The sequence below is a fragment of the Myotis myotis genome, unplaced genomic scaffold, assembly GCF_014108235.1.
Source record: "Myotis myotis isolate mMyoMyo1 unplaced genomic scaffold, mMyoMyo1.p scaffold_m19_p_12, whole genome shotgun sequence".
NCBI lineage: Eukaryota > Metazoa > Chordata > Mammalia > Chiroptera > Vespertilionidae > Myotis > Myotis myotis.
Window position 1 is genome coordinate 16,954,326 of NW_023416316.1, and position 16,318 is coordinate 16,970,643.

At 39.4% G+C, this 16,318-nt stretch overlaps 1 protein-coding gene across 2 annotated transcripts in view; it reads left to right on the forward strand.

The window, feature by feature from the left end:
• Positions 1 to 16,318, forward strand: part of SVEP1 (sushi, von Willebrand factor type A, EGF and pentraxin domain containing 1) — a 148,638-nt gene that overhangs the window by 11,936 nt on the left and 120,384 nt on the right. For both annotated transcript variants that reach the window (XR_004971183.1, XM_036330047.1), the window contains exons 2-3: positions 9,603 to 9,858; positions 11,863 to 12,039. Coding sequence is in view for 1 of the 2 variants with exons in the window: in XM_036330047.1 (XP_036185940.1) it covers positions 9,603 to 9,858; positions 11,863 to 12,039 (433 nt within the window). In the remaining variant the exon portion in view is untranslated. The remainder of the gene's footprint in view (positions 1 to 9,602; positions 9,859 to 11,862; positions 12,040 to 16,318) is intronic.

A 16,318-nucleotide genomic window follows, 5' to 3' on the forward strand; every position in this document is an offset into this window, starting at 1 on the left:
ATACTCACTAGTGAAGTCCACTGAAAAGACATGAGGCAGAGAGGGCAGCCATGAGCAGGACTTGGGTATGTAGATGACTTAAGCAGAAGGCCAAATGGAACAGTCATAGGACTAAGACATTTGGAGATTTTTACTTTGAATAGACACTCTCTAAAGCAGCAGTTCTCAACCTGTGGCAGTCGCGACCCCTTTGGCAGTCGAACGACCCTTTCACAGGGGTCGCCTAAGACCATCGGAAAACACATATAAAATTACATATTGTTTTTGTGATTAATCACTGTGCTTTAATTATGTTAAATTTGTAACAATGAAAATACATCCTGCATATCAGATATTTACATTACGATTCATAACAGTAGCAAAATTACAGTTATGAAGTAGCAACGAAAATAACTTTATGGCTGGGGGTCACCACAACATAAGGAACTGTATTAAAGGGTCATGGCATTAGGAAGGTTGAGAACCACTGCTCTAAAGTAACTAATAAGCCCAAGTGATCACCCTTATCTTTCACTCCTTTATCCCAACCAGTCTGGGGAATTACCTCTCACATGCCATTTTATGCAGCATAATTGCATTGGCTAGTACACCCTCCCCCGCCTCCCCCCCCCCACCACACACACACCACCTCATGTACCTTAACAGGTGTATCTACCAATCATTGTAGATACCAAGCCACTGAAGCAGTAGGTCATACCTTCTCCTTGCAACACATCTGGCTTCTCATTTACCTGGTTTCTGAATTCTTAGATTCCTTTAATCCAAGATCAATACTCAACCTCAGACCCTTTATTAAAATAGAAACATGACTTAAATAAAATCAGTTTTTCTAGTCTAGGTACATGTAGTCTCTATCTCAAAATATAAGCCAGTGTAAACTTAAGTTTATAAATTTATATGCCAAACCTCAGTACAAAACTTGGTCTTACACCTTAATTCAGTTTATCCTAATCTGGGAGACTCAGTATTCCCCTCCATCATAATAGTCCTCTTTTTTCCATATGCCATCCCATTTCACAGAAGAAAAATATCTTCTTATGAGTATTTTATTAGTTTCTTCATGTAAAAACAAAACAAATCTCTTTTTAGCAACCAACTTTATGATCATTAATGCTTAGAAAAATATTTTGTCAAGTACTTGAGCTGATGAACTAGATTTATTTAATACCCAATACATATTTAAGAAACACTGTCACTATTTTAAGTGTAAGTGTGTAATTAAATTGTAAGAATGGGTTAATTAAATAGAGACTATATTATACTCAAAGGAATTTTAAAAGTTAACACCTTTGAATGATGACATATATAAATATCACTAGAGTCATTGATAATTTAAGCATATAATATAATATATATGATAAGTACTCTAATCTCTGAAAACTCAACTATTAATCATTTGGGGTTTAAAAGATATAAAATGCAGAGTTTTTTCTCCATAATGGTAATTGATGTGGTCATTCATATAATCTAAAATACAAAACAAGAAAAGAAAAACAAGACAAACTCCAAATCTCATTTATTTGGAATGCTAATAAATGTCACAATTAAATGTGTTTTTTTTATAAATTTACAATAACTATAAAAAATAAAATACAGGCTAAGTTCATGAACTTAAAATCTCCCCTCAACCATCATGCATATGTGAGTACAATTGATTTGAAATATATCTGGCTTTTTGGAGAGTCTCAGAGTTGCATTGTTGCTGAAACCCAAATATTTGCAATATAATGATTAGATTCTCTGTATCTTTCATATATTCTAAACTCCTGCTAAACTTTTTCTTCATAGTTACTCTTCAAATACCTGGTAAAAAGAAATAATTGCTTTAACAGCTTTGAATCATAAATAGCATGAATATTATTATACTTGCATTCTCCCAGTCTCGACACCATGTTTCCTGGTATTTGGAATTCTTTTGGAAACACAATTTGACCTGATAAATTTCTAAAACAATTTTTCTGCTGGATAAGTGTAGGCATAGCATTAAATTCTTTCTTTTCTTTGAAGCTCTTTTCTCCTGTAGTCCATGTCAGTCAACAACCACTTTCACTGAGAGCAGTACCCATTCTCTTCCTAAACTACTTGCTCACCCATGGGTGTCATCCCTTTCTATGTGGATTGAGGTGGCAATGCAGAGGTTCAGATGATCACTTATATTCTTTCTCCTGGAATCTGGACTAGGGCACAAAGAGTTCTGAGAGGGTAGTTTGGATTGTAGTTTTTGTTGTTGTTGTTTGTTTGTTTTGAGGGGGCGGGGTGTTTTTTGCCAGTAGGTAGGGAATATAGTGTTACAACTGCACAGAAACCAAAGGAATCCTGTCAGTGCGAGGAGTGAATGAAGATGTGCAGACAGAAGCTGAGAAAAGGAAACAGATGGAAGGCTGGAGGGAGTAGCCACTATGCTCCTGTGCTTTGGTGGTTCCTATTTCAGTCGCTCTTGAAGCTCAGTTCTTTCCACTCCTCGAGAGATATTCCTATATGCTTCCAAAATATTCCCCACTTTGGATAAGCTAATTAAGTAGATATGTTTCTTGCCTCATTATGTTGCCTAGACTTCCCACCTAGAAGTGATGGTGCATTCTTGCCTTGTTCCTGAATTTAGTGAGAATGCTTCAAGCATGATTTTGCCCATTGGTTTATGATAGCTCTCTTTGTCACATTGAGTGGCTCTCTATTCTTTGCCTAAGTGATTTATAAAATCATAAACTGGTTTCCAAATATCATCTGAGATTATTTCACTTTTTCCTTTGACCTCTTGATGTGAAGCATATGAATAAATTCTCATCTTTGACTTTATGAGCTAACTGCCACTTGGTCATGTTGTATAGGCATTGAGCATGTCAACTGAAATCCTTTTATATATTTATTCATAACAATATTTATAATAGTGACTTTGTTATCTTGTAGTAAATCAGCAGTTTGTTTAAGAATGATATGTCAGTTAGCCCTCTTTAATTTTCATTTGACTTTTTGCTATCCAGACCTTTATTCCTTGCATGTTTATAGAATGGGGGATGGAATTTGGCATTATTCGAAAGTTGATCTGTCTTTTGCATGTTTGTTCTGTTGTGTTTTTGTAGTCTGGGTTAAGTCTGCTACTCATCAATTCCTGTGCACACCATTTCACAATTTGATGTACTGTCCCTATGGGTCCATTTCAAAATGATCTGTGTCCATGTTTAATAACTAAAGCATGTATGTGGGTGGAAAATTCTGCATATAAATCTGAGATTAAGTTCTTTTTTGACCCTCTGGTTCTTCTGTGATTTGGCTAGACTATAATAAATAGCCTAAGTGTTACTCGAGCCAACATTCTTTTTTCATTCTAGAATTTCAGTCTATGAAGCCTGAGTAAATACTTAAAATAAATGAGACATACTAAGTATGATTGATTTGATGTTAAAGTATTAATAAGAAACCTTAGTTATGACAAAAATACTCTTCCCAGTTATATATTTGCCATTGTTCTATTTTTTGCTTGTTAATATTTTCATTGTATCATCAAATGCAATAATGAAAAATCCCTAGGACAGTGCCTGGTATAAAATAGAGGGTCAAAACAGATTTAATGAAACAAGTTTAAATATTATATTTATGAGAATTTTCATTTCACAATTGCAGAACAGGACTCACTGTAACAACAATGTTGGGCCTGGAATTTATTGGTTTATTGTGCATATTGGACATATAGCTAGTGGAAATTAAGACATTGTTTATTCTTTCACCCACTATTTCAGAGTTGTTTTTTGTTAATAGAGTGAAAACATAAGGGTCAGTCCTTGCAGTATAGTATCTTGCAATCTAATTTGAGATACAGCCAGATATATAAGCATTAACTATAATTATGATGGAATTAGCATAATGCAATGTAGTGGAGGCTATTGGCGATGATTTAGTGTTTTCTGCATAGCAGGAGAATTTAGGATAGCTTCAAAAAGGAGATGAACTTTGATCTTGATTATGAGGAACTAGTAAAAAGAGGGGGTAGACATATGTAGAGATAAGAAAGAGTTGTTAAGAATTTCCAGGCAGACCCCTGTGAATTTCAACCTAGTTTCCAGCAACATGGCTAAACGCACCAAGGTCAGAATTATCAGTCAATATGAGGAAAAAGGGGGAAACAACCTTCCACCTGGCTTCTTGGAAAATTTTCTGTTAAAAAAATTGAGTGTAAGATACAGATAAGGTTCAAGAATTCACTATGAGAAACAGCCCTACATCCTAGGAAGCGTTTGTTATATGCACTTAAGTAAATAAAACATTGAAGTGAAGATGAGATATGAGAAGATAAAGAAAGGAGTAAAAGTACAACAGAACTGGCTGAGAAGCACAAAGGAATACAGAGAACTATGTACAATGAATAAATATTGTAATATCATCATAGGAAATGTCCAGACCTATAGAGAATTTTTATGAGTTTGAGCCAAAAATGGCAACAGATGCCAGGAATGAAAATCTCAAGCAATTGAGAAAATGTTCCTGAGAATGGCAGTTTTGAAGCTTATTTTATACACTAGAGACCTGGTGCATGACATTCGTGCACTCGGCAGGGGGTTGCAGGGGTCCCTCAGCCTGGCCTGCACCCTCTCACAGTACGGGAGCCCTAAGGGGATGTCTAACTGATGGCTTAGGCCTGCTCCCCGCAAGCCATCAGTCGGACATCCTTAGTGCTACCACTGCACTCCCAGCTGTGAGCCCGGCTCAGGGCTTCTGGCTGAGCAGCGCTCTCCCTGTGGGATCACACTGACCATCAGAGGGCAGTTCCTGCATTGAGCATCTGCCCCCAGTGGTGCGCATCATAGCGGTTGGTCATTCCACTGGTCAGTTTGCATATTAGCCTTTTATTATATAGGATTTGAATCAAGGAGGAGACATAAGCAGGGTTACATGAAATCCTTTGGTGGTAGATTAAGGGGGTGGGAGAAAGCAAAGGGGGAAAATCTCTAAAATTGGACAAAAGGCTAAACAGAGAGACAAATAGTTCTTTCACATTGGTAGGTATTAGGATAGTTAATAACACAGCACATAGAGATGGTACATGGGCAAGAAGATAGCAATGAGGGGAATGTGGTCACATACTCTGGTGCTGGCAGTTGTGCCTAGAGGTTACTCTGACATTTCAAAGGTATGTTAATTGTAGATGCAAAATGGGCTTACGTAAGTAAAGATTGACCTTTGTCAAGGAAGCTACAGGCCTAGGATATCACTGCCCTCTATGACCTGCTTTGCTTAGGAATTTCTATGTTCAGACCATCCATGTTGTTCAGACCATTGCTCTCTGAGTTTGTAGGGCCTGTCATCTGGTCTCCCCTGAGCTTGTTGGGTTCAGTATGTGATCCCTTTCTCATCCACAGTAGCAAGGAAAATAAATGCAATGCCAAGATTAATTCTTCATTAGAGGGAAAAGAACCAACACTGGATAAAACCAAACAGTGACATGGAAGAAAAACTTGAGACATTTCCACCAAGTCCAGAAGGAAGGAAGATGAAAAAAAAAAGCAATAGAATATATGAAGTCCAGGCAATGAGGAACCAACAGAGGCATACATAACTTCTTTCCCAGAAATACGATTCAAAAATATTAAACAATAAACATTCCTTAAGCTGGAGACTATTTGACTATTCAAATTAAAAAGCTTGGTGAAATGTTAGAATTTGAAGGATGAGACAAGTATTATATGTATCATATGGTGTCTTGTTTATAGTTATTGTTTCCTAACAAAGAAAGAAATGTGGAAAACAAGTTGGAACCCTGGCATCATTTACTAGTTTCCTGCTCCCTGGAGGAAAATGGCTCTGATACAATCACAGTAGGTGACAGTTCATGGCATCCAATTTTTTAAAAGATGACCTATGAGCCTGTCTAGCGTGGCTCAGTGGTTGAGCGTTGACCTATGAACCAGAAGGTGATGGTTCAATTCCTGGTCAGGACATATGCCTGGGTTGTGATCTCCATCCCTGGTGTGGGGCAGCTGATCAATGATTCGCTCTTATCATTGATGTTTCTAAGTCTCTCTCCTTCTCCCTTCCTCTCTGAAATCAATAAAAATATATTTTAAAAATATAAAGAATAAAAGATGACCTATGAAGTTCTCTGTCTTGAGTTATCCTCACTCAAGGTTGGCGGTTTATTATGGCTGAGGTTGGGTTGCACTTGGGATTATATCCACATGTATTTAATTACCAGAGCCCAAGGGCAAATACTGTCCCCAAGTCAGATATTTTGTGACCTCTATTTTTCTTTCAAGACCATTTTTCAAAATAGTTCTCTTGTGGCCTGACTTTGGGGGGTGAGGGGAGGAGGGGATCGCAGTCTTGTGTAACGGTGATGGATCTCGGGTGTTAGAACGATGTTACACAATCCTGCATTTTTATCATTCTAATGACTATTGCTGGACAAGGAGAGCTTACTTCCCTGCCAGAGATTTATACAAGCTAATCAGAGGCTTGATACAATACAGATGGCGATAACCTTTTACCATACTAAGTTCACGTTGAGTTTTTCTTTGGCAGCAAAGGGTTTGCCTCATTCAATATCCTGGACCAAAAAAAATTCTATTTCTTAAATGCCTTACAGAGTATAGCAGATGATGTAAACTATTTCAGGAACACTGCAAAGGGAATCACATGCGAGGCCTCCGCCACATTCCACAGAAGTTACCACAGACCTATTTACTTCTTAGAACTGAGGGATGGAAAATGTTGTGTGTTTTTTAATTACGTTTTTTATTCAAGTACAATAAAGCACAAAGATTGGGGAGGGGGACAGATGATTTTCAGTAAGTTCTTCACTCCTCCTCTAAAGGACATTCCAAACCCAGATCTTGTGTATTTCTTTGCTTGAACTACTAGTCCTGCTATTTACTATTTTAAGCTTAATAAGCCTTGCCAACAGATATAATGGTTCCTGTAAAAATTCACCCATTCCCCGCAAGAAGAGAAGAAAAATAGAATCACACCTCAAAGTGTTGTTTATATAAGGAGCAGTACAGCAAGAAATCCCTGCTAAATCCTTTTCCTGGATGCGAGGAATGTTATTGACAATGAACTAAGATTAATATTACAAGATAGGATTTGTTCATGTCAGGACAAGAAAGGCACAAAAAGGAAACATTTTGGTACAAGCTGTACAAAACACAGTGCGTGTGTGTACATGTACACACACACAGATATTCCCTACATTCCTTCTGTTCACTCAAGGCCAACTCACTCACGTAACTCTCTGTAGCGTATCTTAGAGTTCATCCACTCCACTAATTTATGAATTAGTTCATTGAATAAATATTGATGAGCACATACTCTGGGCCAAGCAATATCAAGAATAGCATACTGGGCGGAGCCGGCGGGGGGGCGGGGCGTGGTGCGGGGGGACAATTGACTTGCTCTTTCTCCTTTCCATCAACATTGTTTATTGTCTTGTTTACAGTGAACTGCCATGGTCTTGCTGAAGAGAAGAGTAATCAAAATGAGCAAAAGCTTAGGGGAGTTGGGTTATGATTTCAGAGTGGAACAGCTTAGAAAGAAAGAGTTTATAGCTTAGTCAAGAGCACGAATGTTGTAAACACAACTTGCCACATCTTGGAGCTCTGGAACTTGGAGGTCCCCTTAGAATACTGACACACAACTTTTGGGACAAATAAAGTAATATCTAGCTTCATGCCATCCATAACAGATCGTTGAATTTTTCCCCAGAGGTGGTACTGAATGAAAGTGTGTGTGTGTGTGTGTGTGTGTGTGTGTGTTTCAGTCCATTCCAATTGCTAGGGCTTTTGCTTGGGGTGTGTACTAACTGAAAATGTTTATAAATATATATATGTCTATACATGTATATACATATGTATGTGTATATATGTGTATATATGTATATATGCAGGCAAATATATGTATATGTATGTATTCCTATACATATATATACTTTATACTTTTCAAGCCTCATTCCAATTATTATTTTTATTAATACTCAAATTATCCTTTATTCAACTTGGAGTTTCAGATAGTTTCTGGTTCTCTTTGGTGTGCTCTTAGTAGCCTTTAATAGCCTATGTAGTAGGCTTTTGAGAAGGAGTGGGGTGAAGTATTTGACTATCTTTTCTCAATTGCTGGCTTTCCAAATGTTCCCCAGAGTCGTATTTTTTAAGGTTAATTTAATTGTCTTTAAATTCAGATTTAATGGTTTTATCTCTAGCTCACAAACACTAACAAATTTGGTAAGGGTTACTGGATTAGAATCAATACCTAATGATCATGTATTTATGAAGATTGCTTTCTATAAGCATGAATTTTATAATCTTAAGAGAATCTGGATCTATGGCTGAATCTGCTCCTAAAAATGAATTGAGACAAAGTTATTATTTAAATTATATCATCACTTTTTAACTTTTAACAAAATCTAGGATATCATTGCCGTTCTTCCAGACTTTCTGAATGTAGTGTTTCTTGAATTACTGCCTAATAAGCATTGAATGCCTTCTAAAAACTTGTCAGAAAATATAATACTCCGGCACTTTATTACCTTTCTTATCTAACCATAATGAAAAGCAACAAGAGGCCATTTGGTTACAGTGCCAGACTCACCCCTGGGTTCTTTGTGCCTTTTCAGTTTGATGTTACAAAGCATCAATGGCAATAAATAGATGCCTTTTTCAAAAGTTTTATTTTTTCTTCTATCTATAGAGAAGGAATAGCATATAACGTTTATAAAGCATAACTCACTCATCCTAAAATAATAAAGCCCAGGTGTCAGGTTGGGTAAAACAGCATTTTCTCATGAAGATCGGACACCACCACCAACAGCTGATTTTGTGCTAATACTGGGTGGTCCTGGTAAGAAAGATGAAGTATTGAATCCATTCTACAATATTGGAGGAGCAGTGGAAAAACAAATATAGAAGGCAGGCTGGCCATTATTGACTCTGAAAAACACATATTCACTTACATTTTCCTTCTGGTTAGGCTTTTAGTGTATGATCATGAGGTGGAGGGAGACAGACAAACAGACAGGTGGTTATGCTTGGAAGTAGATTCATGGGACTCAGATTCGGTTCATGTTTTGAGAGCTTGAAAATTAAAAAGGTTTAACAGTAGTGATGCTATTAATAAAAATTCATTCCATAAACATTTGCTGTTCTCCATTATCGAGGTCCATGGCAGTGCTGCTGCTGCTGATACATTTTAAATGCCTCTAAGGTTTATTGTGATTCTGCGAGACCCTTGTAGGCTCTAGTCTATGCCTATTTCTCTGTAATCAGTGTTCCTTCCCCCACTCAAGTGAAATGCTAATGATTGTCACAAATACTATTTTATTTTTTTAAATATATTTTTTATTGATTTCAGAGAGGAAAAGAGAGGGAGAGCAAGATAGAAACATAATGATGAGAGAGAATCATTGATTGGCTGCCTTCTGCACACCCCCTACTGGGGATCGTGCCTGCAACCCAGGCATGTGTCCTGACCAGAATCGAACCATGACCTCCTGGGTCATAGGTCAACGCTCAACACTGAGCCGTGCCAGCTGGGCTCAAACACTATTTTACATAAGAAGGGACGCAGTTAGTAGGTCAATGCACTACAAACTCATGCTAACTTTCTCTGTTTCATTACAGCAAATTCTTCATCATTCTAGAGAAAATGCGACAAAAGTTATATTTCTCATCACTGACGGCTATTCCAATGGGGGAGATCCTAGGCCAGTTGCAGCAATGCTGCGAGATTTTGGAGTGGAGATCTTCACTTTTGGCATATGGCAAGGGAACATTCGAGAACTGAATGACATGGCTTCTCCCCCAAAGGAGGAGCACTGCTACCTGCTCCACAGTTTTGAAGAATTTGAGGCTTTAGCTCGCCGGGCGTTGCACGAAGGTAATGGAAACCTAGTGGCATAGGATGATGCATTTAAATGGGGTTTCTTTATCTCTTACAGCTTGAAAACCACTAGAGCAGTGATGGCGAACCTTTTGAGCTCGGCGTGTCAGCATTTTGAAAACCCTAACTTAACTCTGGTGCCGTGTCACATATAGAAATTTTTTGATATTTGCAACCATAGTAAAACAAAGATTTATATTTTTGATATTTATTTTATATATTTAAATGCATTTAACAAAGAAAAGTCAACCAAAAAAATGAGTTCGCGTGTCACCTCTGCACTAGAGAGTAATATCAAACCCTATGAAGTCCTCGCCAAGCATGATGCCCAGGTGTCGTTGGTGTTTATGAGATGTGTTGAACTTCATACACAGAGATGGCACTCTGACCTTGCAACAACAGTATCTGTTTTGTTTTTTAACAGCTGTGATATATTTTCACTAAAATATCCATATGCTCCCACCAGGAACCGTTAGAATCAATGGAATGCATTTAGGTGTGTGTCGAGGCCACACACAGAGTGGGAAGCCTTGACTTAGATCTCATTTACAGTTACCCAGAGAGATGAAGTAAACATTCAGAGATATGCCTAGTGAATCTCGCCAGAAAGTTTCCAGAAATCCACATGAAGATATTGGGGCAGTAAATGCTTAACACGTACTTCTTGACCTGACAGTTTGAAGATGCATGAACTCTGTGAAAGCTGAAGACCATTGCCCCAACAGAGAATAAGATCAGTAAATCCATTCATTAGCACTCTTTGTACACATTTATAAAGATGTTTAGTTGTATGGTTTAAGTTAGATGAACCTCCAGGCAAAACATGGGCATGGGTCTTGGTGAGCCACAGAGAAAGTGTGGACTCTGAGGAAATGACAGGAGATCTGGCCTCAGACCGAAGCCATGTGGCAGATAAGCATGATCCTGGCAGGTATCCTTGTGAAAGATTCGTTTTGATGGGCAAATCACAGCAACATGAGATTTTAAGCAATTAGGGATATTTATAATCAGATCAGCCCCACTGTCATTCCAAGGGACGAGTCCAGGGCAAGACCTCAGGCTAGCTGTGGACACAGCAAAAAATCCCAGTTAGCCATCCACTAGCTGAGTGGCTTTTGGCAAATTATTTCACTTCTGAACTCCCTAAGTTTCTTGTTATAAACTAGGGAATGAGAATAGTACCTACTACATCGGATTGCTGCAAAAGTTAAATGGGTTAATACATACGAAATTATTTTTAATGATACTGAGCTCCTATGGTACTAAGCCCTCAATAACTATCCTTTATTATTACCTTAAGCAATTTATCTAACACCTATGAGTTTCAGTTTCCTCTATTTTTAAAATACTGTAATATTTAACATCATTTTATCGGGAGGATTGCATGAACTATTTAAAATTTCATCAAGGATAGTGTTCAGCACATGTTAGTTTAGTAACTGGGGTTTTTCTTCATGTCTCTTTTACATAAAACTTAATGATTTACTTAAAGTTGAGAGGCAAACCAGATCCTGCTTCTATTATTTAACTTGTTGTGGTACCGCTATTTAAATCTTTAATCCAGTGACTATACAAGTGGTGGAATTAATCCTTTAGTTAGTAGCTCACAGCAACACCCTTATGCAGCAGTCAGGGTTGTAGTTCATGTATTTGGACAAGGATTTTGGAAATACTGAAGCAGCGGAGCACTGCTGGGGTGGACCGACTGCTTTATTTCCTGCCGCATCTGGAGATTCCTCCCTGAAGTACTTAATATCTTCCTGACCCCATGTGGCCTCCAGAACTTGTGATGAGGTCCCGGACTGAAATAACTGGCTGAAACAAATCCCCAGTCTGTGGTAGTGCAAGTAACACAATTTCATATTTGGGTAGGAGTGGGGAACAGTTGGGAATTAGACAGATATGAAAAGATATTTTCTCCAGCTTGCACTTACATCTTAGTAACTAGAGCTGTAGCATTCAACCGTTAATTTATTTTTTTATTACCTCTATCATGGGTAGATCTGCCTTCTGGGAGTTTCATTCAAGAGGATATGTCTCATTGCTCACATCTGTGTGAAGCCGGCAGAGACTGCTGTGACCGAATGGCAAGCTGCAAATGTGGGACACACACAGGTCAATTTGAATGCGTCTGTGAAAAGGGATATTACGGGGAAGGTCTACAGTATGAGTGCACAGGTGAGTCTCCAGTTTGTGTCTAACTCTCAGTTATCTGTTGCCACGTAAACAATGATCCCCAAACTCAAAGGTTTCAGACTTATTGCTCATGAGTCAGCTGGGCAGCCCTTTCGGTCTCGGCGTGTCAACTCATGCATGTCATGAGCTGTGAGTTGGGTAGGCTGTGTGGCTGATCTTAGCTGGGTTCTCTTAGCTGGCTGGAGTCTGGTCTAAAATGGGATTGTCTAGGACCGCTAGGTGGTCCTTTCGGTGGCCCTTCAGACTCCATCAGCCAGCCTGGTGTGTCCATGTGGTGGCAGAATTCCAAGGGGAAGAATGGAAGCTTGCAAAGCCCCTTGAAGCCTAGGTTCAGAACTGGGAAGGGAGGATGTGGGGTGCCTTGTTTGTAATCAGTCAACAGCCAAATCTGTCCTCAAAGCACATAAACCAAAATACGCCTTAGTCTCTGTATGAGATGGAAGCCAGTGGGATTCTTGTCCGCAGGTCCCATGAACTCGTGGGATTGTCACAGAAAAGTGTAACATTCATTTGATGGTACTTTAGCTCTTCACAAGCCTCCGTAAAGGGATTTCAGAAAGCTCTAAAAGTGCTGTCACTTCAACATGGAATTCACTTCATCGATATTTGTAATTTTACCTCCTCTAGCTTTCTTTACCAGAGGCTCTTGATATTTGAAATATTTTCTTAGAAAGGCGAGAAGAGCATGGAGGATTCCTGTGTCCTTCATTATATTTTAGGAAATACCTGGTATTTAGAAGTAGTATATAGTTTTTCTATGATAGCATTTTGTTTGTTCTTTTTTTTTTTTACCTAAAAAGCGACATGATTTTTTAATAAGTTGCAGCTCTTCCATGATTTGATGTTTGGGAAAAGTGTATTTCCATGGAAATTAACATGCACCAGGAACACAGTAGGTTTACTTTATACTATACCACGTGGTCTATCATTGCTTGGTCATGTGGACATTGCTCTGACATTTGGAAGGTGGGCCTTCTGCCACACAGAAGCATGGCCCTCCCTTCTCTACCTGACCTGCTTTCTCTTCTCCTCGTAGGCCGTTTCCTCTTGTGCTCTTCTTTTCCTCTCATTAATCTTGCTGCCCCTCTTCTTCCTCCCTCAATTTCCCCTCCCTTCCCTGGGCCTGATCCCAGCTGGCAGACACATCCTTCCTGGGTCCACCATCCTCCACTCCCCCCCCCCGCCCCGCCCCAGTCACTCCTTTCTTGGCCCTGCTCCCACTCGACCCAGCAGGATTTCTCATTGAAGCTGAAAAAAGGGGGGACATCAGCCTAACTGCCTCTGAGTTGGCAATATGCCTCCCCTTGAATCTTCCCACACTTCCATCAACAGCCCTGCTTGGCACTGTCCCCAGCACCCCTGCTTTCTTCCTCCCATCCTCGCCCACCAGACACAGGCAGAAGCGCTCATTTTCTTGCTCCGTGCTGTAGTCAGCATGTCTGCCTTCCGTGTGGTCCCAGACTGGACTGTTCTCTGCCAACAAGCCACTGCCGAATGGCCGCCCAGCAGCCTCAGCCACGCTGGGCGGCAGCCCCCTCTGCTCCACGGCTCTGTAATCTTGCATCCCAGGGGAGCAGCTGCAGGAAGAGAGGGGGTGGCGCACAAACCCACTGCCCCCAATTACCCAAGTAGCTGTGGCTGTTACCAGTCGTACATTCCTGGCCGAAAGACACAGCAGTCTGTAGAATGTGTGAGGGGCAGGCCTGTCAGTAGAGCCTCAATGGAGGGCTCAGGAGCACTTTTACTGCTGCTTCTAGCCAAGGACACCAAGCACAGAAGGAATCGTTTATCCACCCTCTTTTAAATTAGTAAGTAAGCCTCAGCTTCATACTTTCTCCCATGCAATATATAAACTAGACATAGTTGCATTGATATAAATGTTCATATTGTCATCTTCAGTATTCATCCCCAAGGTATTAGGAAAAGTGGTATCGGAACTCCTCGAAGTGCATGGTGACTGTGTAGAGTTGTAGGAGGCCGGGCTCATCCAGGGCTTCTCCTGCATGCCAGGAACTAAGAAAAATAAATGAAGTTGCCAGGAACTAAGAAAAATAAATAAAGTATGTCCTCCCTATGGCATGAAAGACTCATGACCAAGCTCTTTTCTTCCAGAAAGTCAGAAAGAAATACTAGCTTGAAATCATACAGTACTGAAAACCTGGAAGCCGTGAGCCCCTTTAAAATCTATTCAGTCGACAGATGTTATGGAGTCCCTTCTCCATGCCAAGCCCAGGCATTAAATCCATGCAGGGTTTCAATGGTGAGCAGACAAATGAATTTGTAAATGCAAACTGTGATGTATGCTATTAAGTAAAAATGCTCATGGTATGAAGAGGGGACTACAGGGAAGGATAGACTAAGATCATGCCTTCTAAGCTAAGATCTGAAGGATGACCAGACCATAGCTATTTATTGCTGAAGGAGAGAATGTTACCTTTCATTCAGAATAGTTGGAATTCTGAGTATTTATCCTCATTGTAGAAACGATGCCTTTCAGAAGCAAATCATTCCTCTTGAGAGCCAAAAGAAACCTTTGAGATTATCTACTCTAAACCCCTCATTCTGCAAGAGGAAATTGAGGTCTCAGAAAATATGAGTATTTCCCTCAAGATGGCATATCCGGCCATCAGCAGGACCTGGGAAGGGTCCCAGGACACTTTTTTCTAAAGTCCTATGTTATTTCCAAGACAACATACTCCTTATTTTGCAGTTTTGAAAATAGCTTCTTGTATACATTGCTTTTCCGTAGACACGGAACTGTGCTCGGGGTGTTTAAAAACAAAGAAGACCTGGCTCAAATGCAACCTCTGCTGATTACAAACTATGTGGCTTTGGATGATTAATTTCTTCTGATTTTCAGTTTCTTTTGTAAAATGTGCTTAATAATGGTGTAGTTTTACATACACACACGTATATATACAGATATCTGTGTACATAGAAGTATATAGATATGTGTGTGCATATACGGGGTGGGCAAAAGTAGATTATAGTTGTGAGTATGCAAAACAGAGTTTATTCTTTTTAAAAAATGTATTATTTATTTATTTTAGAGAGAGAGGAAGAGAGAAAGCTTAAAAAACATTGATTTGTTGTTCCACTTATTTATGCGTTCATTGGTTGATTCTTGTATATTGCTCTGACCCGGATTGAACGCACAACCTTGGTGTATTGGGAAGATGCTCTACTAACTGAGTTATCAGGCCAGGGCCAGAGTTTGGATAATATCTGGCATATCCATTCTCAATGGTATCTTTTAATCATTGTGAAATAATATAAATATAAGAAAGCTGGTAGATGAACCTTAAGATAATTATCTCAAGAATGAGATACTGCCCTAACTAGTTTGGCTCAGTAGATAGAGCGTCGGCCTGTGGACTGAAAGGTCCCAGGTTCAATTCCGGCCAAGGGCTTGTGCCTTGGTTGCTGGCGCATCCCCAATGGGAGGTGTGCAGCAGGCGGCTGATCGATATTTCTCTCTCATTGATGTTTCTAACTCTCTACCCCTCTCCTTTCCTCTCTGTGAAAAATCAATAAAATATATTTTTAAAAAAAGAATGAGATACTTGAAGATAGCTGACACCATATATTTTGTAAATTTTACTCTTTTTTTCCTCACCTAAGGATATTTTTCCATTGATGTTTATTTTATTTTATTTTTAATTCTTTGCTGTTTAAAGTTTTTATTAATTTTTTAATTTATTTTATTTTATCATTTATTTTTATTTTTATTTATTGATTAAGGTATTACATATGTGCCCTTATACCCCCCCCCCCCATTCACACCCCTCTCACTCATGCCCTCACCCCTCTGGTGTCTGTGTCCATTGGTTAGGCCTATATGCATGCATACACGTCCTTTGGTTGATCTCTCCCCCTCACCCCCACCCTCCCCTACCTTTCCACTGAGGTTTGACTGTCTGATCGATGCTTCTCTGTCTCTGGATCTGTTTTTGTTCATCAGTTTATGTTGTTCAGTATAGTCCACAAATGAGTGAGATCATGTGATATTTATCTTTCTCTGACTGGCTTATTTCGCTTAGCATAAGGCTCTCCAGTTTCATCCATGCTGTTGCAAATGGTAAAAATATTACATGTCTCCCTTTTTCCCCCTTCCATTGATTTTTAGAGTGAGTGGAAGAGAGAGGGAGAGACAGACAGAAATATCCATGTGAAAGAAACACATCGATTGGTTGCCTTCTGCACACACCCAACCAGGGCCCAGGCCAGGGAGGAGCCTGCCATGGGAATCGAACCTGGGACC